Source organism: Topomyia yanbarensis, chromosome 1 (genome assembly GCF_030247195.1).
Source record: "Topomyia yanbarensis strain Yona2022 chromosome 1, ASM3024719v1, whole genome shotgun sequence".
NCBI classification, from domain to species: Eukaryota; Metazoa; Arthropoda; class Insecta; order Diptera; family Culicidae; genus Topomyia; species Topomyia yanbarensis.
Genome location: NC_080670.1, coordinates 17,298,119 through 17,324,312, shown reverse-complemented (window position 1 = coordinate 17,324,312; position 26,194 = coordinate 17,298,119). Strand labels below are relative to the sequence as shown.

General features: G+C 40.9%; 1 protein-coding gene across 7 annotated transcripts in view; it reads right to left on the bottom strand.

Moving 5' to 3' along the window:
- LOC131677021 (band 4.1-like protein 4A) overlaps positions 1 to 26,194 on the bottom strand; it is a 337,737-nt gene that overhangs the window by 197,730 nt on the left and 113,813 nt on the right. For 4 of the 7 annotated variants that reach the window (XM_058956521.1, XM_058956519.1, XM_058956525.1 and 1 more), the window contains exon 2: positions 1,068 to 1,976. In XM_058956521.1, the coding sequence (XP_058812504.1) occupies positions 1,068 to 1,151 (84 nt within the window). In that variant the 5' untranslated portion in view covers positions 1,152 to 1,976. The other 3 variants (XM_058956520.1, XM_058956522.1, XM_058956523.1) reach the window with 2 other exon arrangements.

Genomic DNA, 26,194 nt, shown 5'->3' with positions numbered 1-26,194 from the left:
GAGTGATCAAACTGCTACTGAAAGCTGCACACATGTTTTTTTGAAATGTCTGTAGAAGAATAACTAAAATGTCTGTAAATGTCTGTAAATGGTTGTGTAAATTCTAGTTACACTAAAATTTTACTTTAAAAATAGATTGAAAGTAGAATTCTATTGTGAAGGAATCATTCATATTCGAAAACAGTTATTCTAGTGCAATTTTACTAAAAACTTTTATCATTTAAAAAGTCTGTAGATCTCTAGCTACGTCTGTAGGAGACATCAAATGTCTGTAAAATTCAGACATGTCTGTAAATCTGGCATCGCTGGTCAAAACACATGCATTTCAAGATGGTACTTTCATAGACAGACCAGTCAGTCGAACTAACCAGTCTATGAGAATTTAATTGAAAAATAATAAGTGCGCAGTGCGGTTAGAATCCTGTTATAGGGCCACAAGCAACAAAAAAAAATATTTCGCACCCTCCCTAATCGAATGAACATAGGCACATCACCTAACTAAACTAAACCCCCTATCCTTCCGAAATTGCTGCCAGAGAATCGGCTAGGATGAAACAATTCGCCTCATCCGTGGGGGCACGAAACGCGAAAATTGCTGGCTAGAATATGCCTTGCTTTGCATTTTACTGCTTGCATGCTTAGCTTGAAACATAGCATTCTCCGCTTTGCATTCTTGGCGTGCAGAAAATGCAAACCAGTCAGCAGTGATATTTTGTGCTACGGAAATTCAATGGAATTAAAGGAATCAATTTAATTGCTTCTTTCTTCGATATACGAGAAATTCCCGGCATGCTCCCGGGGTACGAGTAGGGCGGAAATTTCTGAAAGGATCTAGGTAAATTTGCATGGGATTTTCATTTCGTTCGAGATTGGAGGCATGTTATATAATTCCATCGATTTTTCAGTTCATTAAACAATGTTAGTCCCTTCAAACGTTGTAGCAAAACTCTGAATGAGCATACAAAATATAAAAATGTCAGACTGACGAATATTTCAGATCTTCACACGGATTGCGCGATTCAGCGCGTCACTATAGGAAGAAAGGGCAGGAATGTAACGGCACTTACCTGTAATTCATGCAGGAAATCGGTCTCATCCAGGAGCACAATCCGTAGCGCGATGGTCTTCGATGATCGACAAAGGCAGTACATCGTGAGGCGATCAGTCGATGAACACAAGCTTCACCGAGTCAAAAGAACTATCACTCAACTTCACACCCGGCCGGGGGAAAAAAGAATTCTCTCGGGAAAGATCACAATCACAAAAAAAACAACAACAACCTTATGAGAAAATAACTCCACTTCCACATACGACTCGCGCGGTGACTGATTATGCGGCCGGGTGAATTCCCGCGCCAACCGCAACCAACTGTCGGATCTTTTCAGAACTTGCCGTAGTCTCATCCATCATCGCTTCTTCCACTCACTCACTAGCTCACTCACTGGGTTCGCTCGCTTACCGGCGGACCTATTGTGCAATTCAAGCTGAAGATCCTTCAAGCGGGTGACTCCGTCAGTGCAGTGTAGTACCTACGGGGCGGCGCAGTCTTTCGCGATCGGTCTTTTCTTGTTGTTCCCTCACTTAGCTTCTGGGGATTTCGACGAATAGGACAAGCAACTTCGCAGACAGAGTCGAGCTGTTTGTTGATTTATCACCTTCGCGACCTAGAAGGTGTACGCGTCACACCAGAACTAGCCTTCCTCTTTTACTTGTTCTTCTTCGTATATATATTTTTTTTGCTTTAGCCGAGATCAGTGCGTACAAAGTTTCCTTCGCAAATCCGTGAGCAAAAGACCGGACCAATTGCTGCCGTCGCTGCGAGCTGCTCTCGATCGATCGGTTGATTGATTGATTGATTGATTGCTCGATTGAAAGTTGATAAATTATACACCGGTATGCTGGGGCTATTGTTTGTTGTTATTAGCGAACTCCCGACCGTCGCGTAATTATCTCCGAGGATTTTAGCTGCTGCTGATCTGCGGACAAATGGGAGAGAGAGAAAGACGGAAATATTACGTAAGTGCGTATGGTGATGGGGAGGGAAGGAGAATCATTTGAATTGAATTATTCCTTTCTATAAACATAGCTATCAATCTGGGGAAATATGTGGGTAATGGTTGTTGTTATTCAAGCAGCGAGATGATTATTCATTTTTTTTTTGCAATTGGATGGATGTCTGCACATACGGAATGCTTGAATTGGATGTCAATTCGGTTGATGGAATTCCATATAGCTTTATTACGTTTAGGCCTTGAAAAAAGTCAAATAACTTCCTAAATAGATAAATCAAAAATAATTCCTTTGGTATATTAAATATTACACGCCTATACTTGAAATTGTATTAGATGTAAGTAAAATGTTTTATTGCACTTGGACTAGTTATCGAATGACCTGTAAAAACAGTAACAAACCAGTTTTTATGATTTAGAACATCAGAACTCAAGAAATAAGGAAAATATTTTAATTCAAAAGTTTAAGCATCCCCATACAATCCCTTTGTTTACTAATTAATGGACAATGAACTGTACAACGCTTCAAGAGCTCATCAAAGCATAGTAGGCACATTAGGGTGTCTCAAAATAACGCCGTGTTAAAAAGTCATCGGGCTCACTTCTTAAATGAAAGGTTAGGGTATTAGGACCCCTTTCTTCGTCAAATTGACTTTACTGAAACGCTCCCTACTAGTGGCGAATTCCATTTTTTTTAAATTGGCCGATTTTTGGTAAATTTTTAAATTTATGCCTGTTGAGGTGCTCCAGAACTGTCTTATTCTTTTTCAGCATATTTCTATATTTCTGGAGATCCAAATGGAGAAGTTTGGTGTGCTAATTTGTACAAATTTTGGATTAAAAGAGCGGCAGAGCCTTTAAAACTTAGTAAAAGTAGTATTTTTTGGTGTTTTTCTTTAGATTTTTTTTCAAAGCTGGGTATCTGCAAAATTTTAAAAGGAAGTATAGGAAAAACTTTAAATTGTTGAGCCGAATATAGAGGGCGTAATTTTGTTGAGGAAAGTGTATAGATACGGCTAATGGGGTAAGATTTATTGAAGTTTTTGTTAGATAACCTTTTACATTTTTAGCAATTCATCAAAAATAATACTGTTCTAAAAAATAAAACAATTCAAATGTCCACATATTGTTTTCGTAAAATAGAAAGAAAATGATGGAAAATGGCGTTTTCCGTTTGTCTTTACTGCGTCAGGATCTGGTTTAATAATAATAAGCAATTGACAATTTTTTGGTACCATCAATTATAAAAATAATAAAAATAAAAAAATTGCTAATGACGCCAAGACTCTAATATTTTTTTTTGCAGTTTATTCTCCATAATTGATTGAAGAATAATAGGTCGTCAAACGGTGGGATAACAAAATTCTCACATGTTTCCTATCTCATGCCTCCACGCGAGTCTAAGTCTATTGATGACATTTGGTCCTTAGACCGGCGACGACTGGGTGCTATCAGCCTTCTGTCGATAGTAGCAGAATGAGAGGGTGCGAACAGATCTAGTTGAGACAACATTGCCGTAAAAATGAATAGTTGATCGGAAATTAGCCCCAATACGAATAATCTGACTAGTATCTATGATCACGGGTCAATACGTATTGAAAATTCGCCGCGTCTGTTTTTATGAACCTAATTTCAAGCTCCGTTATTGCTAACAAGCCCGTGCGTCAGGTTAACAATCCTTTATATTTCCCTTCAGTATTCGTTATTATCGCTCGTATACTTGTATTCCACAAATCTTATATGGAAAATAAGAAATACTTTCCTTGATTTATAACATCTCGCGCTATTTTTGCCTGTATAATGTGTCACTCTAGCTTGTCACTCTAGCCTGTATAATGTGTCACTCGGTAGTTTTCAAGCCAATAAATATATCGTAGAGAAGAAGTAGCGAATTCTGTCCAAATACTGTTGCAATAAATAGTGATTCGGCCCATTACGCAGATAAGATTAGCTTTTCTAGGCAATACTCCCACGGTCGGCCGAGTGGAGTTCAAATTGCTTTTGTTTAGGGAACATAGTATACTCTCGGTAGCCGGCTGCCCAGAGTTTAAAAAAAAACCAAAAACTAAACAAGATCTCTTTTTCGAGTGATCGTGCACTCGAAGACTAACTAAACGACAACGTAATAAAATATGCTTTACAGGTCACATCGCTTGCTTGGAGCGAATCCTAGACCTGATACCGCTCCAAACTACCAACTCCGCGACACATATGGAAGAGTCTGATGAATCGTCGTCCTTCTGTTAAGTAGGTGGAGCATCAACACTTCCTGTCTACCTTATCCTTTATCCTTCCCCGTGAATGATGGAGATGGGGGCGGCCGGCAATGATGGCTATCATGCTGTTGAGGTTTTAATATGGGTCAGATTGGTATGAATTCCTACTTACCATTTCCTAAGCAACTCTTATTAGATAATCAGCAGTCAAACAAGATGAAGTCAGTGTGCAATCCGCCAAAATCATCGTCACAACACAACACAACGCAACGCATAATTGATTGAATAATGATAGAGATATATGCACGAGAAATGATAAGATTTAATATGAATGACTAAAGACCATATAACCCCAACTTCTCGTATTCGGACAAAGGTCAAAAAAATTCCGTTAGATTTCTGAGATTTTTTCACATTAGAAAAACTGCAAAATGTGTATGATTTGCATCACGGAGCAGTAAAATGATTAAAAATAGGGGATTTTGGGGCCAAAATGACCCAGTACCCCATTTTTCCGTATTTTCTAAAAACAAATATCTCCATTCAAATAATTAGGTTGTTTCCTTTAAAAAGAGGTATAAATTGTAATTTTCTGATTGCTACTTTAAAAGTTATAGTATTTAATATATTTTTCCACCATATTTTCCCATAGTATCATTTTCAAAAATTTCAAGCGAAGTGGGCGGGAGTCTATAATTGTCCAAATGATGTGAAATTTGGCATCTGAGCTTACTTTGATATTTGTCACAATATGAGATTTTTTTTTGAGAAATCAAAAAAAATAATTTTTGCAATGTCCTAATCATCGTCGATGCTGAAGTACAGAGCAGGGATGGCACTAGGGTTGTGGTACCGAAAATCCCGGGAATACCGACCCATTTTTGGTACCGTAATACCGGTACTGAACAAAAGCCAGTACCGGTATTTTCGGTACTATACAATCTTTTATGACAAATATGTTAACTCTGAAGGGGGATCTGTTTCAAAATATCGGCCTACAAGATGACGTTTAATTATAGTAATTTTCCTTCTAGATAAATCGTTGAGATAACACCTTTGTGTGGGAATGAGGTGGGGTCATCATCATAATAATTCTAGAAGTTAAAGTTTTATTGGCGACATTCTGATTGGTTTCCATTATTCACTGGGTGGCGCGTAATAAGACTATGTGTCTAAGTCATGTCTGTATTTGGTTTGCTCTTAAACCTTTATCTATAAAAGAACGAACAGCGATTTAGTAGCTAACAGTTTTAGACTTGGTGAACTGCATCAAATGGGGCGATTTGTAATTATTGGTGATCGGAAAATTCAGCAAAACTCCATAGTTTACAGGAAAGCAAGGAGCCTTGATATGCATTAGAGAATAGTAGGCAAACGACATAAAGGTCGGAACCAATTTTCAGAAAAGCAAGAGAGGAAATGCGATTAACCTTCTCGGATTTACTGCCATTCTCGCTTTGATTTACCGTTGTTAATAGGATTTCATACATTTACCATCTGTTCAAATCGACGAAAGTCGCACCACTTAGCAGTTATTGATTTCAAAGTGGCCTAGATTTCGAAATAAAAGAAGGGGCCCTATACGAAAAATATCTTCTGTGAAATAAGACTTGCCATTCCGAAGCAATTAAAAACAATAAACATTTTTTTTGATCAGCACAAATCAATCATCTGAGAATAAGATCATCAGTTTGAGCATTCAATTTAATTTTGAAGGTTTTTTCGATTTTTTTAAAAAAATATTCGAGTACCGGTACTTTACCGGTGCTACCGGTACTGAGGGCTTCAGTACTGTAGTACCGGTTCTCGCCAAAAAAGGTCGGTACTGCGAACCCTAGATAGCAAATTCACAGATTTTTTAAATAATTTTTCAGCACAGATTCTTCTTCACAGACGACAGAATAATAGCATTTTAATGAAAATTTCACAGAATTCGACAATTTCCATTTTTTTAAATATTACACATATATTCACAGATTTTTCTTCTGTTTTAGGCATCACAGATGGTAAAAAGAATTTTTTTTATCGAAGCACAGATTTCAATATGGCATCCCTGGTACAGAGGCCCGGTCTTGGTTGCGGCGCTGGAGACACAACGGAATCGAGTAAAGCTGAGTAGTACGTTCAGACTCATGACCATGCGGGTCGCGAGCGCACATGTATGCGTACTATCTCATCAGAGGCAGTCTGCCTTACCGCTGGAATGATCCCTACCGGCATTATCCAAGCGGAAGATAACGAATAATATGAACGGAAGGCGACCCGGAAAACAATGAGAGTTTGGCTCGATGGCCAAATGGCAGCATGATTGGGATTTGTCGAAACAGGGAAGGTGGACTCACAGACAGGGGAGTCCGGTTCTATCGACCATGGTGAAGTAACCTTCTATCTGACACTGTTCCTGTCTGCTCATGGTTGTTTTCATCGGTTCGGACACGCTGTGTCCGGAGTGCATAAACGTCTAAGAAACACCGGAGCATGTGGTCCTCGTCTGTCCTAGATTAGATGCAGCGCGTAGAGAGTATTGTGGCAGAGATGTGTCGAGACGAGGACACATGGAATGCCGTCAGCAGAGTAGTGATACTAATACTATCGGAACTTTAGAGAAACAAGATATGGGCAAATGGTTGAAGTTGGTTATAAGTCTTGCAAGTGTGGCCGTGTAGGCTCCCTAGAGAAAAAGCTGCAGTAAAAAATCGACAGTTATACGGCCAAGTCGAAAAAAGTCTGTTTTTAAGATTCCCTCTCGATAAAAAAAAACACACAAGCACACTCCAAATGTGCCCTGGTAAGCTGAGAATAATCGTCTCTCTCGAAGAACGATCCAACTACCTGTCCACCGACACCGTACGGTGAAGAAGAAGGAACAAACATGAGCGATCGGCAAGTGACTAACGATGAGCTCGCAGAAATATCGAAGCACCTGAAGTCAAAAAAGCCCCCGGTCCGGATTGAATACCAAACGTGGCGCTGAAATCTACGGTCCTGACATAGTCGGACATGTGTTGTTGGTCAGCAACTGCAAAATGGTTCAGCAGATGCAGATCGACGTTGGAGGGCACGTGATTCCATCGAAGCGTGCACTGAAGCAATTGGGAGTGATAATTTAACGACCGGTTGAGCTTCAACAATCACGTCTCGACGTCGCCTAAAAAGTCGGCGAAGGCAACGAACGCAATAGATAGGATCATGACAAACGTCGGCGGTCCGAGAAGCAGACGTCCAAGACGACTGCTATCTACTGTTTCGTCATATCTACTGCGAAATGGGGTTCCTGCCTCGGATGCGGCGGACCGGACGCCCTGCTTCACCGGAATCGCCGAACTGATCTCGACACGTGGTTGGTTCGTCGTGGACTAGACCGAATAGTTCGCGAAAAAGTAGGGAGCTCAACGAGTAAGAGGTGCTGAATGGTACGAGAAGGAAGTTGCGATCACAAGGGAGCCGAAGGATTTGGTCAGATTAGACAATCTAAAGTTTGCCGCCCAGGTTATCTTCGTAGTGGAAGAACACTAAGTCTAGACCCATAGCGACTTTTTTTTTTTTTTTACAATGGAGAAGACCTTTATGTCCTAGCCCAGTACACGTGCTAACGGTAGGGTCCAATCTACCACACGGGGTGCACTGGGGGCGTGTCGGACTCGAATGGTGACCAGCCATTAATACCGACTAAACTCCATTGGGCTCCGCCATCATTCCTCCCAGGAACTACCTCTCGGTATTACTTCTGGGGGGATGGCTGTACTCAATGTACTCATTCACTCTCACTCACGCGATCATACATCCTGTATGAGGCTTACTTGGGTGCTCTCTCAATCACATTTTGATTCACTCTCAAATACTCCCACATGAGGCTGACTTTTGTGCTCACCTTTTACGTTCCATGCGAGGCTGACTTGTGTGCTCACCTTACTCATTCCTTGCTAGGCTTACTTTTGTGCTCGCCCTACCCATCCATGTGAGGCTGACTTGGGTGCTCACCCTATCACCTGATTCACTCTCAATCGTGCCACTCTATTGTACCTTTGTCACTCCCTCTGGCATCCCATGTGGGACATTTTTCTTAGGCCCCACTTCTGACATACCATGCGAGGCTGACTTTTGTGCTCACCTTTTTCATTCCTTGCTAGGCTGACTTTTGTGCTAGCCTCTACCAACCTGTGAGGCTGACTTTTATGCTCACCCTTAACATGCAATGTGAGACTGACTTGGATGCTCACCCTTTCACTCCTCTGCCACGCCATGAGGCATCGATAGCTTAGGTCCAACATACTAAGCTACGACCCTCCCGTCTTGGCATGAGGCAGTCCACTTATACGCCTATACACTCACTCTTCTGTCTTGCTTCGGGGTGGCTGGGTTTACCTTTTTGGCATCCGCATTCAGAAGCCTGAGGTAGGCTACTTGGGTGCCAGAGGGTCCGTCCCTCAATCGCACAGAGGCCCGCTCGATTGTGACGCCGCAGTGCTCCTTGACGGCTGCGACGACGTCTTCTGCGGTCGTGAACTCGTCCAAGTGCTTGCACTGGAGAGTTGTTTCCGCACCTAGCGACCTGATTTGGGCGCCCTCGCCAAGGACCTCTTGGGCCAAGGCCTTATATACTGCACTTGATTGTGCGCCTCGCTTCAGCACCAGGAGCATCTCTCCCGTGTTGGTGCGTCTTACGCTACGCACATCCTGCCCAAGGGCCGAGAGACTTTCGGCCGCCTTCATCGATTTAAGGACATCGGCGTATTTGTCCTTGTCGGTTTTTAACCACAAGGCTTCGCCTCTGTCCTTGGCCTTCCTCGCAGGCCGCGGTACCTCCGGTTTCGGTGCCGGCTTTTTCTTGGTAACCAGCGTCCAGGGGTTTGAGCCCCCCTGCCCCGGTCGTGCCGGGTTGCTGGTACCATCGCTCTCCACAGCGAGGTCACTCTCGCCCTCGCTTACCTCACCCAGGCGGCGTTTGACCTTGACGGTTGCACGCCGAGTGGTGTCGGTTTTGGCACCCTCGCCTGGCGACTTCCTAGGGCGCTTCGCATTCGATGCCGTCTTGCGATTGCCCTTTCCCTTTCCCTTCGAGGGGAACTCGGTCGCCGCTCCGATCGACGTGGCTGCTCCGTAGAAGGTAAAGGCCACTGTCTGTGAACCTCTATCGACCTTCTCTCTTTCCTCCCTATTGGAGGCCACTGTCTGGGTTTCTCTGTCGGGCCTCTCCCGACATTCCACCCTCTCAACATAGGCCTGCTGTTCCTGTCTTGCGACACGAACAGCTTTCCGGAGCTCCAGAAGGCTCAACTTCAACTCCTTGGCTATGTTCTGCTTTGCGCTAGCAAAGTCGATTATAGAATCGAGTTGCTTCGCTACTTTGCGCATCGCAGCTATTGGCCCCTCCGATGCATTGGTAGGGTTATTGCCTACCGCCGCTGGGGGGTCATTGGTGCTTTCGGATGCAGCACTCATCGCTCCACTACTCTCCCCACGGGGGGGAGACCTCGCCAAACCACCTCTTGCGAAGGGGTTTGGCACCTCCGTCTGTTTGTTTTTATTTTTGTTTGTCTCCATGTTTAGTCCCACGAGTAGCGCGAGAAATATATGTCCGCCACGCCAGAGCTCCGCATTAGCGTGGTAAGGGACGCTTACTGTGGGGGTTGCCCAGGTACCCCACAGGCTCCGTTAACGATCGAGCATCTTTTTCACCCCCTCGATCACTCATCCCTCGGCACGGGTCGCTTCACGCCTTGGAATTGGGGTTATGCCCTACCTTGCTTTACGTGGTGATCTCGGCCCGGATCACCACAACCATCCTCCTTTACCAGGGCTTTGGACCTGTAGCTCTGGTTCTCAATAGTTCCATGTACGTATGTTATTACAGACGTGCTACTATTGAGATCCGTCATTCGCTAGCGGAGTCCCATAGCGACTGCCATGCAGAAACTGTTAGCCTGTGTGGATAGCCGAGAACTGCTAGTATGTCAAGGATTGATGCTGTAACCCTACTAAAGGAACTGGATTCGGTTGATTTGTTTTACCACTCTTCGGTTTTGTTTCAGTGACACCTATTCTGAGACACCCAATAGTAAATTTTCAACTGTATCAAAGTTATTACCCGCAATGAATACGCTGTCTTTACCCCCTTTGATACAAAATTATCAATTATTTTTTCAACGGAAAAAACAGCGCCATGTCCTTGTGGGATTGGCAAAATTAAGGACTCGAATGACACTAATTCTGAGCAGAAAGCTGCATGAATGCCATCAAAAATCTTCTCCAAACATATTATAACAAATAATTCACAAAATTATTTCCAGTTGCTGTTATTTTCCTACCCAGACAAAAGATGCATTCAGTCATGCTCAGAACTTATGTTATCCTTGTTCTTCAATCTCCACGAAATACTATAAAAATGTCTTCCCATCCCTTTTCTTTTCTACTCTTTTCTCGGTTTTAGTCACCGTTCACGCCAGAACGTGTTGACAAGTTCAGACAGCCTGTCCAACGCCATATGATGCCATTTGTGAACCGTTCCCGGTGAGCAGAAGAAACAATCAAGTATCCATAATTCATCTCGTCCCAGCCGTTCAATGGTGTGTTGTCCGCGCCGTCGGTCGTCCAGATTGGAAACGGTAAAAAAAAACAACCAACGAAATGAGAACAATGTCGCCGTCTTGGCTAGTCCGGTCCAACTGAAGCTGCGCTGCGCCTCACTGACTGCTGCTGTGACAGCTGGGGGATAAGACGAGCAAGATTCCCATCTTTAGTTGCTATTCGATGATGCTTATCGTAACGAGATTCTGTCACAGTGTTTTGGCGTTCCGTCGACGTTGTCACTATCCCCACCGGGCGGACGCTTCGCTCTGCTCTGCAACAGGGTTGCAACGCAGCTGTTTCACGGAACGATGGTTGCCAATCGTAGTTGAGCTGTATTAAATTCAGCTAATCTTCTAAGGAATCTAGGAAAATCGCACAGTTGTTACTTATTCTTATCCGAAGCTGAGAAGTTCTATCCCATACGTAACAATGAATTCAACCCTATCAAATAAACAGTACATCATACTGCAATTACGGAAATCCTTGAGTCACGGATGAAGACAACGGCTGTGGACGAAGGTTGTTGGCGACGATGCCATTGACTGTCAACCACACTTGAGGCAACTCAAACCAATCACCGTGCACCGATTCCTACCCGATGGTCTATCGTCGGGTGGCCGTTAGTTCTTCTAGGGGGACGTCCGCGAACGATATCGCACACTGCAATCTGTAAATGGAGAATGGAGAAAAGATATAATTGAAATAAATCATCCGAGTGCGGTGTGCTATGTAGGGGATTAACAATATGGCCACTTCAGATAGGACCTTCGGGGAATAGTTGAAGCGTAATTTGCACCTGATAGTGCAAGGAAATCGAAGATTAAAAAGATTAAAGGTCACATCAACACATCGACGAGAAAGTTGTTTAAATGCAAATATCCTGGACATCTCCTATTAGAAACGGATTCTTATAACTCTACAGGAACCCTTATACGATCATTAAAGGTGACATGCTTGCTCATTAATGACATCAATAACGCCTAGTGTAAGGGTGCCTTACTGTATCTCAGCAGAAAAGGGACCTTTCATAAATTACGTAACGCAAAAATTGCTCAAGATCGACTCCCTCCATGTGACAAATTGTCACAAATTTCTTCATCCCCCCTCCGCTATTACGTAACAAATTCCTTGAAAAAAATAATTTTCTTCGGTGAAAACATGTTACGTAACGATCTGGCTTACTCCCCTTTCCGCCTATGTCACAATATGTAACAACTTGTCGAACCCCCTCCTCCCCTAAAAGCGTTACGTAATTTATGAATGGTCCCAAAGTAACAAAATTCCCTCTCTTTGCCAAATCAGAAAGCGAAAGTCTTACAACATTTGTGCGTGCCTTTTCAAAGACCAAGTTTAATGGCATCTCGTTCACCTGCAGAAATAGTCAAGGATAAATTGAAAGAAAATCGTGCAAAAGACGTACGAGAACATTCCGGACACCAAAAAGTCAAAGGATAACGTGTCAGCAATGTTGTAAGCATGATCCAAATTGAAACCCCCTTCCTTCTCTAAGTGGCCTTTCGAAGACATCCCACTTCCATGTGTAGCAGTCTGCTTGCTCCTTACATGCAACCAAACTGCGAGCCAGGGAGAAACTTATCAATGCGGCACTTCAGAATAACTTTTGACAGCCGCCCCGGCAAGTGGCGGTGTGGAAGGTGTGAACAGTTTGCAGTAAAAAAACCTATTTTAATCCACCTAGCGGTGCGATTGTGCCTTTCTCAATCATGAATCACGAGAATGTGTGCGTTGTTTATATTCATTAAAAGCTTTTAAATGCATATATTACATTTTATTATTATACATCACATGACAACTATATACAGGAAAATACATCATTATTCGAGTTCTAAAATTTTTAAAAAGAAAAAACAGCCACGGTAATATTGAACTGAAAAAAGGTGCAAAATCGGCAAAGTCCCAAAGAGTCGATTTTTATAAAAAAAATAATTTTCGAGATAACATAAAATCTCGACGTTTCATGCATTTTAAAGATGTTTGGCATCAAAAATACGAATTCGATTTCTGAAATTTCATGAGGTCCCCCCTTTGAAAAAAAAATTTGAGTTCCGGCTTATATGGGAATTTCATATGTGACCGGACGGTTTAGTCTATATTTCCGGAACCATATATGCGATCCGTACGAAATTTTATAGACATCTATGGGGATATTATAGCTATCATTTGGGACTAAGTTTGTGAAAATTGGCCCAACCATTTCCGGGAAACTGATGTGAGTTCGTAAATTTTGAAAGATGGCCGCTTTTCCCGGGCACTTCCGGAACCGTCTATGGTGGTTAATGTAGTCAACGAAAGCTTGGTTGGCCGTCGGTGACCTAGAACAGCAAATTTAAGTTGTTTGAGAGACATTTTAGCGAAATTTTTACCTTTTTTGCTTTCATCGGAGTATCGGTTTGAATCACAATTTGCTATGTGATCGCACGCCACAACCTGTAACTCCGGAACCGGAAGTCGGATCGGAATGAAATTAAATAGCCATTTACGGGGACGTAATACCTTTCATTTGAGGCCAAGTTTAGTCGAATCGGTCTAGCCATCTCCGAGAAACCGATGTGACTGTTAATCTGAATTTAGATACTTCCCCCGGGGCTTCCGGAACCGATGATGGTGGCCAATGTGGCCAAATAGACTTTGAATGGATGTTAGTGACCTAATACTACAAATCGAAGCAGTTGTGGTCATATTTTGGAAAAATTTTCACCTTTATACATTCATTGCAGAATTTATTAAAATCGACATTTTCTGCGTGTTCGTACTTATCACCCTGTAATTCCGGAACCGGAAGTCGGATCCATTAGAAACTCAAAAGCAACCTATGGGAACGTTGCACCTTTCATTTGAGACTAAGTTTGTCAAAATCGGTTCAGTCATCTCTGAGAAAAATGAGTGACATTTTTGGTCACATACACACACACATACACACACACATACATACATACACACATACATACATACACACACAGACATTTGCCGAACTCGACGAACTGAATCGAATGGTATATGTCACTCGGCCCTCCGGGTCTCCGTTAAAAAGTCGGTTTTTAGAGCAATTGCAATACCTTTCTATTGAGAAAGGCAAAAAGGTGGAAAGATTCAAGTGAGCAGAGTAACAGCATCGAGAAACGCTACGACCCTACCGGATCATCAGTTCGAGTGAAAAATTTCGGAAGCAGGATAAAAAAAATGACACTCGTTGACACTTTTTACTCGTTCGTTTGCTTCACCTCTCCGGAAAGATAGCGCAAGATGACACAAATTATGTTTGAATTGGCCACTTTGGTTGGCCATCTTTTCAGCCGGGTCCGTACAGAATAAACTTTGTATTGGCGAAGGGTGGTTATTTTTTGCTGATTTTTGCTGCTGGTCGGTTCAGTTCGTGTGAAACTGGTGAATTGTCAAACCGGTATATATTGTTAAAGATGCCCCTTGATTCATTATTATTAGATGAATAGTTTGAATCGACAAAAGTTTACCCCAAACGAGAGTACGAAAAACAACTTCCAGGAGGCTGAAAGTCCAAATATGGAAATATGATTTAACTCGTATATCACAGGAAAAAAGATGAACAAAATATGCTCGAGCAAAAATTTTTTAATCGATTAATATTGTGTTCGGGATTTAAATTTTCATATTTACTCAATGAACGATAAAAATTAATGGATTCACCTTTTCGCTGCCTCCTTTGTCACTTAATATATTCACAACAAAACAATAAAAACAAAGACCCTTCTTTTTTCAATCCTACGAAAACGAGTACAGAAGTAGCGGCTTTCGTTTTCCTATGACAATCCGAATATTCAATCTCGTTTTTATTTACACTCAGTAATTTTCGATTATCTTTTGAATTGTCATAAAATAGCTAGAACCGAACAAATACGGGAAATATGCATATCACTGCGAACGTAGTATAGAAACAGCATAAAACTTCCTTTAATTATAATCGAATAAGGTTATTTTTTAATTTTAAAATTTCATGAGTTACAGGGCAGCGTACGATTCAATAAACCAAAACGAGGGCTGATTACATATTGCTAAACGATGATTTTCCGACACATCAAACTGACTCGCACGACACCGCCGCTCTGAATGAATCAATAATATAATAGGTATCGACACTTGAGCTATCATAAATTGACTCAAATTGCACGCACTTAAATTTTCATCATTTCATCATTATCAACATATGCGATAACGAGCCAGCAAGTACCCAGTGAGCCTCCAGTTGCGGTCTGATAAACAGCATATAGGTAAGCCCACCTGCTGAGTGAGTGAGTGAGTGCTTGAAAAGCCTATCAGGCGACGACGATACGACGGCGACGGAGAGGTGCCGGAATCGCTTTATACACTGGCAGACACAATGCATCCCGGCCCGGTGCGCCATCAGCGTAGGCGGCGGGGTGTATCATCGTAAAATAATTTCTCTCGCGCAAAATAACATTCGAATGTTATTACGTGATCTTGTCTCGGTTGCCTTGACACCCCATTATTCCTTGTCGTGCCAGATTGCCGAGTTTCAGTTCACAGTTATATAGTGTTAATATCACCGAGATTATTCCCCAACACGGGCCAGCACGGAATTTGATAGCGAACGGGAACTGCATTTAGGATACCACTCGAGTACCGACACATAATGTCGGCCCAATTTGAACTCCAACGCTGCTGGGAGGAGTGGTTCCAAATTGCTTAGTTCAAAGAGAACGCAAAGAATGAGAGGACGATAAAACGTCTCCGGCTTCAAAGGAACATCGTCGCGATGCAAGACACCACCACCACCGTTGCTCGTGGCACACGCGGCGTTAAAGATGCTCCGTGATTTGGTGGGAAGTGAAGTGTGCTCGTTTAATGATTTTCTCGGATGGTATGGTGCCGCCGCCGGCTGCTGGGTGTAGTATTATTTACCGGCGCTCGTATCCTCTTTCAAACTGACGAGCTTTCTGGTGTAATCGGATAACAACGGGCTGCCAGCAGTAAGAAGTAAGCGCAACAGCTTCTCGGTCACGCCTCGGAGTCTCTCATCACCTCAGACGGGACGGAGAACTTATGTCAAGGTGGTTTTCTCCAACATGTTAGGAGCAAATTCGCTGTTTCATAGCTCAACGCTTATCAGGAAAATATGGCGACAAGCGGATTCTGCATTACACAACAAAGACAAGAAAATCAGCTTATTCCCAGTGCACGATGTTGCTAGTAGGTAACAGTAAGGCGTTGGTAACATAGTACAATCCGTTATTCATTTTTACTAAAGTCGCTGAATCCCTCTGGAAAAAGACTCGCCATCTCCATTTTATTCTTATTATTTATCTGTAAATGTCATTCCAATCGAGCACGAGACCTGTCAAAAGTCCTCAATCCGAAGAAAATCGCTTCGGATCCTTCTGGAACGAGGGCCATTGACAGGTCTCGTGTTCGATTGGAATGACACTGACAGATAAATGGTAAACAAACGATTGACGTGTCGAGTCTTTGTCCAGAGGGATTCAGCGTCTTTAATTTTTACCTCATATTTTTCACAAGGTTTTACAACCAGTTTTAAACATAAAGGATAATAGTTCTGTCTAGTTCTATTTGGAACATTTCGGTATATTGTTTCTCACAGACGACATACCAAGAATCTAGCAACTGGATTACACGTATCACTGTAGCGCACAGTGATTTTATACTTTTCAAGTGCCCTAGTATAGGTTGTAGATCTCACCAAATGCAACACAAAATAATGTATGACAAGTCGACATAGATCTTTCATTAGGGCTTAAATCACAAATGTAAACAAACTGCGTTTTCGCCATTATACGATAAAAATACTACAAGATTGAGGTGAAAATTAGTTAAAATGGTTTTTGGTTCGATTTAGAATTAACGAAAACAAAACGGCGAAACATGCATTTTCTTCGAGATTTCGACATAGGCCCTTCTTCTCATGTGAAATATAAAGGCTAAACATACATTTTTAGACAGAACCGGGGCGTATGCTTATTATTCACAAAATTATTCTTTAAACGGCGGTTCTATTATATAAATGATAAGCAATATCTACTATGATCATGTCTACTCGATAGTTGTTGCACATAAACATTCAAATATTTCGATACTTTTTTTCAAATTTGAAGAAAAGATGCACGCGCCCTTTCATTTACATTGGGTTTCTATGCGCCCATTTGCTGAGCCCTATTAAAAAGTGTACAGTCAAGCTCGCCCATTTACCCAGCCCGACCTCGCAAGACAGAGTCAGTTTAGCCCATTTACCGCGCCATTCTGAAAGTTATGTTCACGGTTTAGCCCTTTCGCAGATGGTAGTTGCTGAAGGGCGAAATCACCGCTGGAATGCAAATTGGTCGTAAGCATTTTTTAGGTTTTACCCACTAAAAGCACATAGGAATTAAATTCTTTGGTTAAACCTTATTGCCATAAGGTTTAACCAAAGATGCCTCAGGAAAAACATGGTCATAAAGTAATTTATACCAACAATAAAAACTACATTCAGAAAAGCATCGCCGAGTATTGAAACTGGGGTGGCATTGCGTATCTCGAAACGAAAGCTTTATTGTATGCAAGCTTGTATGAAAAAGTCGACTCGAAATGGTTCCATAATGTCGGCCCTGATTTTTCTCCATTTGAGTACATTGCGACTTAGGCCCCAAATGAAAGATCTGTGTCGAAGTGTTGTTTGGGCCCATATTATTGGCTCGAATCATAACTCGTCGAAACGATACCATAACGATGACGATAGGTTCATCCAGAGTCGAGATGCATTATAGTATAGGTGTTCACATTCGTCAAGTGTGTTGGTTTATTGCTAATGAAATTAATCATGGCGGCCCAGGACCACGAAACACATAATCAACAAACCGACCAATCGAAACGAAGCTTGCAAGCACGTGGTAAAAATAAGTATGGCGTCCGGGATCGCAAAAGAGCAAATGTTTACATCACTAACCAATCAGAATGAAGTATGGGACCACGTGCTTCTGTTTTCTTCTTCATTTCTTCTTGTTTGCCCGAAAACAAAGTGACAGCTGATGCACACATAGTAAAAAATGTGTACACCTGTATACTCCTCGATCCAGAGTGTTCATTTGTGTTTACATTTTGCTAGCGTTGCCAATTTTATTTTGTGTCCACCACCCAATGTGGCTACGCCACATTGCTTTTGCGCGTGCTGTCCGACTTCGCTACCGCTCAGTCGGACTTAAACTAGGGATAGTCCCTATGTTTGAGTAAGCCGGGCAAACGAGTGGATCACAGGTTCGCTTGCTTCCGACGGCGGGTCGGTGGCCACCTCGCCCGGTGGATACTCAGCGGTTTTGGGCCGCTTCTGTTCCTAGGCCTCGGTTATGCGGCTAAGCCGCATCGAAATGATACCCCTTAAACATTCTAACTTGAATCGGTTGTGTCACCGGAGCCGGAATACGAATTAGAACCAGCCAGCAGAACTCTTAAAGGTTTAGTTTTATTTAATTTTGATTATAATAGTTTTAACCTTAGGGTCATTCGTCTCATTTCGGGGTGAAGAAATCTCTTTTGGAATAATCTCTAACCCTATGCGCGGGGTTGGAAATCGAACCCAGGTGAGCTGCGTACAAGGCAATCGATTTACCAACTACGCTATGCCCGTCTCCAATTAAAGATTTAGTGAGGCATTGTTGCGTACCATGGGATTCTATAATTATATCTCCCATCATTTTTTTTCTAATTTTAGCCTCAAAATTTACACGCATTGAAAATTTTATATGAAATCGTCCTCTTAAAAGTCTATGCGAGGAAGTTTATAATTTGGAGAAAAAAATATCTGTGCCAATTTTCAACCGATTTCGTTAGGAGATCGTGATGCGAAATTAAACGTTCACTCGATTTTTTTATTAAGACAAACTTTTCTATTGAAATATTGAACAATTTTCACACTTTTCATGAAAAATCGCAAAATAATGGTTACTTTCATATTGTTGTCCCAAAATAGCCCAGTATTTTTATCGAAAGAACATAACAACGTCATATCTTCTTTTTAAAATAGTAGAAATAACTTGTTATGCAATAAATCAAGATTTTGAGGGTACAATCAGTTGATTGAACATGTTTTATGTTGTATTTTACCAGACCTTTACTAGACCTTGAAAAGTACATTTATTTTTTTTTACATTTTATTGCACCGTGTTATTGTTCGCAACTAATCAGTGTTTGCTAGCTGAATTTTCACAAAATATATTGCTTGTGACACTAAAAACTGGATTCTAACCGCATTTCGCACTTACTATTTTTCTATTAAATTCTTCTCATAGACTGGTTAGTTCCACTGGTTTGTCTATGAAAGTACCATCTCTATCACTTGAAATACATGAGTTTTGACAACTCGCAGTTTTCAGTAGCACTTTGAAAGAGCGGAGTCCAGCTTGGTGGGAAGTGCGCAATACTCTCAAGCATACCGCATGCAATCGATGAGATTGACACAATAGGAGAATTAAAGCGTCATTTAACTGTCAAAGAAAAATCAGGTAACTCCTCGCATTTGAATTGCACCATACGCGCGCACGTTAGTCGGAATGAGAAAGGTTACGTTTGGGATCATCCATAAATGACGTAGCATTTTTGAGTAATTTTTAACACCCCCCTTCCCCATCGTAGCATTTCGTCACAAACCGCTAAATACCCCCTGGTAATTACGTAGCTTGACGGTACGGTTTAAACGACGGTTTAAAAAAATAAAAAACGATGTTAATTATTCCCCTTTAAAAAAAACTACGTAGCCTTACATGACTCCCTACCCCCCGTCGTCACACATCATCACAATATGAAAAACTCCCCCCTCCCCCATATAATGCTACGTCATTTATGGATCATCCCTTTCGTGCAGGGAGAGATAGTTGTACACTCAGGTTTTTTTACGCGGGGGATACAGGCCGCGTAAATGAAAACTGTGTAAATTTCAATATCCGCGTAAATGAAAACCTCGTAAATTTTAAAATTCGCGTAAATGAAAACCGCGTAAATTTCAAAATCCGCGTAAAAAATACCGCGCAAAAAAAAATCCGCGGGATTGGGAACAGTCTAGTGCTATTTATTATTGTGGCGGAGTTCACAATCAAAGTTTGTAACCGTTGGTTACAGGTTCTGTCAACAAGTCTACTCCTGCGAGCAGAAAAAACTCATCCGACAAAAAAACTTTCATTAGTCCGATTCGTTCGATGTTGGATCGAATCAACGATATTGTCGGACGTCGCACCCCTCGGAGTATCGTCATAATAAGTAAACAAGAAATAATCAGCTGAGCAGAAACGTCTCATGGATTGCCTAACTAATTTCACACCGATGCTTATATAGAGATGCACGAAGACTGAAGCCAAAAGTTCCGATTCTAGAGCTTTTATTCAAAACGACATATCTACAATGAATGACTCTGTTCACTTTCTCTTCTGGTAATATTTCGGTTTATCCCTCAACTCTTTGCATAATATGCTAGTTAAAACCACCGTTCTTTCGATCTGTACTGTAAACCAAGCGAAAAATGCTATAGTGATGCCGTAAAGATCGAAAGAGAGAGAGTAAACAAAGTGAGTCACTCATCGTAGATATGTCGTTTTGAATAAAAGCTCTAGAATTGAATCCAAATAACAAACAGTTCCAAACGAGCAATGCAAACAAATATGGCGGATTTGAGATTGAAATAAAAAAAATGCAAGTCATTATGTTTAGATACGAAGAGTGTAAACTTTACATACATAATAAAAAACTTTTATGATAAAAATTATACACAAATAAATTTCAACACTTTAAAATTTACAAAAATTCTGAAAACTATTAACTTATCGACTAGTTTTCTTCTAACATCGTGACATTCGTCCTCAATATTAATTTTGAATGGCAATATTACTATTACTTATCAACTGCATTCTCGATATATCCTCTCTAAGTCTAGTGCAACGAAAAATATGTAGACAGGCTCAGCAACCTAAAAAAACCGAGTGATTGATTATTTTGCAAAATATTTCGAAAAAGGAATTCGTTAAGCATTCATCAAAACTGTGTATTATAGAGTACTTGACAATCTGTAATCGATTTGTTTTCCTCCACCTGTCATAAATAGAGGAAAACAAATCTAAAATAGCTTTTTGGTCGGATTATTTTCGTGATGGATCCTGACCAACCGGTATTGTACGTCTCCGGAATAGGTTTTACAGCGACATAGTGCAGTTCAACACAAATATAAATGTTTTAGGTGAGCTAATTCAAATGTTTAATTTGGCTGACATTTTTATACATGACAGCTGGAGGAAAACAAACCCCCAATTAGTGTGTGTGGAATGATTTGCATAGAACTGTAAAGAGTCCCGTACAGAGGAATGCGCAACACTGCATAAAATATGCCTACACTGAAAAAACTTAACACGTTAACATTATGTGAAAATCTATTGTATTATTTCAGTCCACAAACACATGAAATGCACACGGTTGCCACTTCAATATCCATTCGAAATATGGTTTTCAAATGAAATTCATGCGAACATGGTGTGAAAAGTACATCAAAATCATAAGAAATTCCATTTTACTAAATTTTCCAAATGAATTACACGTGAATATCACTTTGTTTTGCTTATAGATTTCATTGGCAGAAGAATTGGTGAAATCAATTGTTTTACATGTAGAAATGTACTACATGTTTTTCATGCGAAAGTCATGTGGAAAGTTCATATTTTACGACTCAATAGCATGGAAATGATCATTCAATGGATAAATATGCCGTATTCATGTGGAATTTGTTTGAATTTAATTTGAAACACCATATGAAATGCTATTTAGTGGATTTTCATGAGAAATTCAAAAGGAAATCATTTCTTTTTCTTTTTAACATGAGACCGCAAATGAATGTGATGTTTAATTGCATATCGTATCGATTATTTTCAGTGTAGAGTAAGGTGGGGCAAATCCAACCGTTGGGTAAACCCGACCCCCCTCTGTTACCGAAAATCAGAAGCACTACGCGAACTAATATCAATGGTATCGTGTAGAGCATCGAAAATAATCATAATGGTGGCATGACAGAATTTTATTAATCTACATTGAGATGCTCAAACGACAAAAAGTGTGTTTTTACAACTTTGGATTTGACTTTTGTGCATTATTGCCTACAGGATATTTCTGATTGTTAAAGTGATTGCATAAAAGATGTAAGTGGATTTAAATTCTTTGATTAAAGTCCTACATAGTGCGCAGATGAATTTGGTTCAACCTTTTACATAACTTTTTTTAATTGCATCGTAATGAAAAATGACGCGGTGGGACAAATCCGACCTCTGAATAGTGGGGTAAATCCGACCACTTTTTTGATAAGAAAATGTTTATTTATCAAATTGAAATATATTTTTATCGTAATTTTATATTATTTTTATGAAAAATGGTTCATAATTACAAACGAAAGACACAAAAGCGTGATGATTATAGTATTCGTGAAGCAATTGCTCCGATGCAAATGGGAATATCATTACGTGCTACTGCTCGTGATTTTAGCATTCCAAGATTGACATTGAACTCCATTTTCTTCATGTTACAATTCAATAACACAACATTCATTGATTTATCATTGAAAAGCCATAAAATTTGGGCAATATCTGCACTAAATCAACCAAAAACATAGGGGGTCGGGTTTACCCCACCATTTTTGAAAACAGCAAAAATGAACATTTTCGTAAAACGCTTGTATCTCAAAATATTCCCAAGATCCGAAAAAAATGCTATATATGGAAAGTCGCCCAGGAATCTAACCTTTAATTTGGTATATAAAACGATTTGATCCGATGTAAAATGAGCATTTTACAGCCAAAACCATTTACTAGGTCGGATTTACTCCACCTTACCCTACTTATTTGTTCCTGGCACCCACAGTTTTTGCTGTTACTTTGAGTGACTTCAACCGAGCTACAAAATAAATCCATACGGAGTGAATGGAAAACTTACTGTTTCGTGGCTTACTGCACTTTATATATAACACTCTTCCATATAATTTATTGTACATTGTTACAAAAAAGCATAGTAAACTGAATAAAGTGTCTTGTTTAGTCGATTGAAATATTTCGCCATATTTTTTTATCACTAATACTTTTTTGCATGATCTCTGAAAGAAGAATATTTGTTTACAGTCGTGATTCGCTGGTTGGACACTTTTTAACTGGACTGCTTTTTAGTTGGACATCCGCTAGTTGGACCATTGTCCAACTAAATATCATCTAAATGTCAAAATCTTATGTCAAATTTACTTTGACAATCAATCTGACAATTATTAGCGATGTGAATAGATGCAATTACACTACTAACATCTCCTTTGGAGAGTTTTTGACATCTGTCAGTCGGTCCAACTAACGAATCAAATTCGTTAGTTGGACAGAGGTCTGGCCCAACCAGCGAATCACGACTGTACTTTGCACGATAGGTAACCATCTGACATGTTCGAGTGGTAGATTTGGCTTCACTCTGGGACCGGACCTTTGGCCAGAGTCCCTTTGCTAGGAACGACTCGGGTTAAAATTTTAACAACTTATAAACAAGCTCGCTGAACTGTTATTTTTCTCTGATGTAGTCATAACGCAATGTTCCATTCGAGTTATCCCATCGTTTTTTTGTGCAAAAAATCTGTGTTTGTGACTGCCTATTTCACCACTTGGTACGTAAATAAAACCAAGCATCAGACATATACGCAAATTATGCATAAATTAACCAATGATTGCAGTGCATGAAAACAATAAAACAAAATTCGTGGGATACTAAAACCGCAGCGAATCATCGCTCTCCCACAAGCCGAACAATTCCTCCAATGTGTTCATCTGGGCTGGGTTGTATAGCGAAAAAATACCACTGATTGTTAATTCATTTCTCCCGAAGTAAACTTTGCCCTCTGAAATGTACTGCTAGCTACCTACTGCCACCACTGTACCACTACTGTTCACATCATCTCCCCCATCACAATCATTTCAAGTGACTTCAACCGCGCGTCTCGGCTTCATTATCATGCACAGTTTGTCTTCAAACTCGACACGCAAAACTTTCCGCCTTCGGTTCGACAACGGCTTGCCTTGGCTCAGTGACTGACTGGTAGAGTACTCAAATCTGTTGGTAAAACCCCTTTCTTCCGTAGGTACCCATACAAATCGGTTGATGGTCACCTCAGCCAAGCCAAGCAAAGTAAAGTCGAGTCGAAGGCAACATCATATCATTAGAATGCATCGAATGTATGTTGGCTGGTAATGGTAGGTAGGTGGGTAGGTACGTTCATATTCGTTTGCCCAACTGCCGAAGCTCGTGCTTGCATTCACATTACATATGAAAGGCAATGAAACAAATCATCATCATAATAATTAGTTATCGCTATTGTTCTTAGAAAATTTTCCTCAGCTTTCTTACATTCCGAATGTGCCCAATTGCCACCCGCCCTGTCATCAGACCAAACTGAGAGGAGCTGACACCGATTCCGCCATTCACTGACTACGCAGCCAGTTTACTGACGACTGCTGTGATTATGATTAACGATAGCACACGTGCCGGGCTCTGAGAATCAACGCCGGGCGACTGCAACGGGATTGCCTGTGTCATCGAACTTCGTTTTCGCGTAAAACCGACCGGGAACTCTCGTGGAATACAGTTATGAATGAGTGGTGCATTCATGCGTTCGCAAAGAAACTTTTTTCCTTCAAGGGTGACACAGTCATGCCACCGTTCGCGAAAAGCCACGCAACTTATAGTTAAACCATCATCACTGAAACTTGTCGGAACGTCCCGAAAAGTAATTTGGAAACGATAGTGACTTTTCGCCCATTTCGTGGACAGATACTATAAATCAAAACCAATTGTAATACGGTCCGTTTTGAGAATGCGAACTCAATTGAATTATTTTTTGGATAGTTTCGCACAATTTAATAGCTGAACTTTTACGCTGGGAATTGAAATTTCCATTTTCGACTATTACATCGGCAACTAACCCACACTTTCAACGACCGTACGAAGCGCTACTTCAGGTATAGTGTACGATTCTCCTTGATTTACGAGACGAGTGACGGTGGCTTGGGATTCGGTTAGAAAAAAAACGGCTTGCGAAAAGGTATAACTGAAAAACTTGAGTTATGCTGACAACCTTGAGACCGATGGGCGGTAGGTAATTTTTCTGTGTTGGCGTGAAAAGGAATAATTTTTCTGGTCGGTGGTTTCTTGGATGCAATAACAATTAAAATTGCCCAATATATCACGGCATGCTATGGCGATGAAAAAAAAACAATCGTCGTGGAATTTCACCGTGAATTCTTTGCCTTTTCATCATCCCGGAAGCAAACACAATAAAACAAATCTGCGACCAGGAATCTGAGAGTATTTGTAAAGACAAATCTGATTTCCTTTTTATTGCGGCATTGCCTGACACAAGAAAAAGCTTCTCATTCACAGTGGCGGTAACCAAAAATACGCATAATCGTTTCATATTTGGCAACGATACAACACTCACGCACACACACACAGACACAACCGACATTACAATCAGACAGAAATGGATACTAAACAGAATCAGAAGGCGGTAAGGCAGTATCTGGTATCTTCTGCCGCAATGCAGTTTTGGCACCCGAAAGACGAAAACTTTGTAGCAACCGTCACTAATGTCGTTTGAGGTAGTGGTTCCTGAAGAAACAGACAGCAGCAAGGAACCTTGTTTCGCAACGACAGGAAATGGTAGCGTAAAGGGTCAACCCATGGATTGCTTTAGGTGGCGAGTGAAGCGATGTTGCCATGACAACATTTGAACTTTTCAAATTAGGCCTGAAGCTGGGTCAGTAAAGAGGTCTTCTGATTGATCCTAATTAAAGAGGAGTTTCGCGAAATTCCGAGAAACATCTTTTATTTTCATGGAAGCAGTCACAGCCCAGGAAAATAGTTTACTCTCAGTAATTAATAACAGCCAGCCCGCTGGCAACCCTATACCAACATATGGAGTTTGAAAGTGTTCTACACATATGGAGTTATAGCTATCCTGCTTTTTAGTGCCATAATGGCATTGTTTAGTTCGTAATACGTTTAATTGCTCTTTTTGGATAATAATCGTTTACGTCAAGCGCCCAGCAAGAGCAACGAACCGGCGTCATAGAAATCGTCGGCGAAAACAATTAGATGAAATTCATATATTCTATGCTGCTAACGGATGATCGCTATCTCGATGTCCAAAACCTTTGCTGAGAACAGAAAATTACAGTTAGATATGTTTTCTATGGCTGCAGCCAAATTCCCACTTTTCGCTAATAATAGATATGCACTGAATATCTACGGTGTCTAATGTAATTATGCCGTAATTTACATCAATCCAATCCATTACACATTATTTAAGAGCTTAAATATTGTTAATTATCAACTTTCGAGAAATCC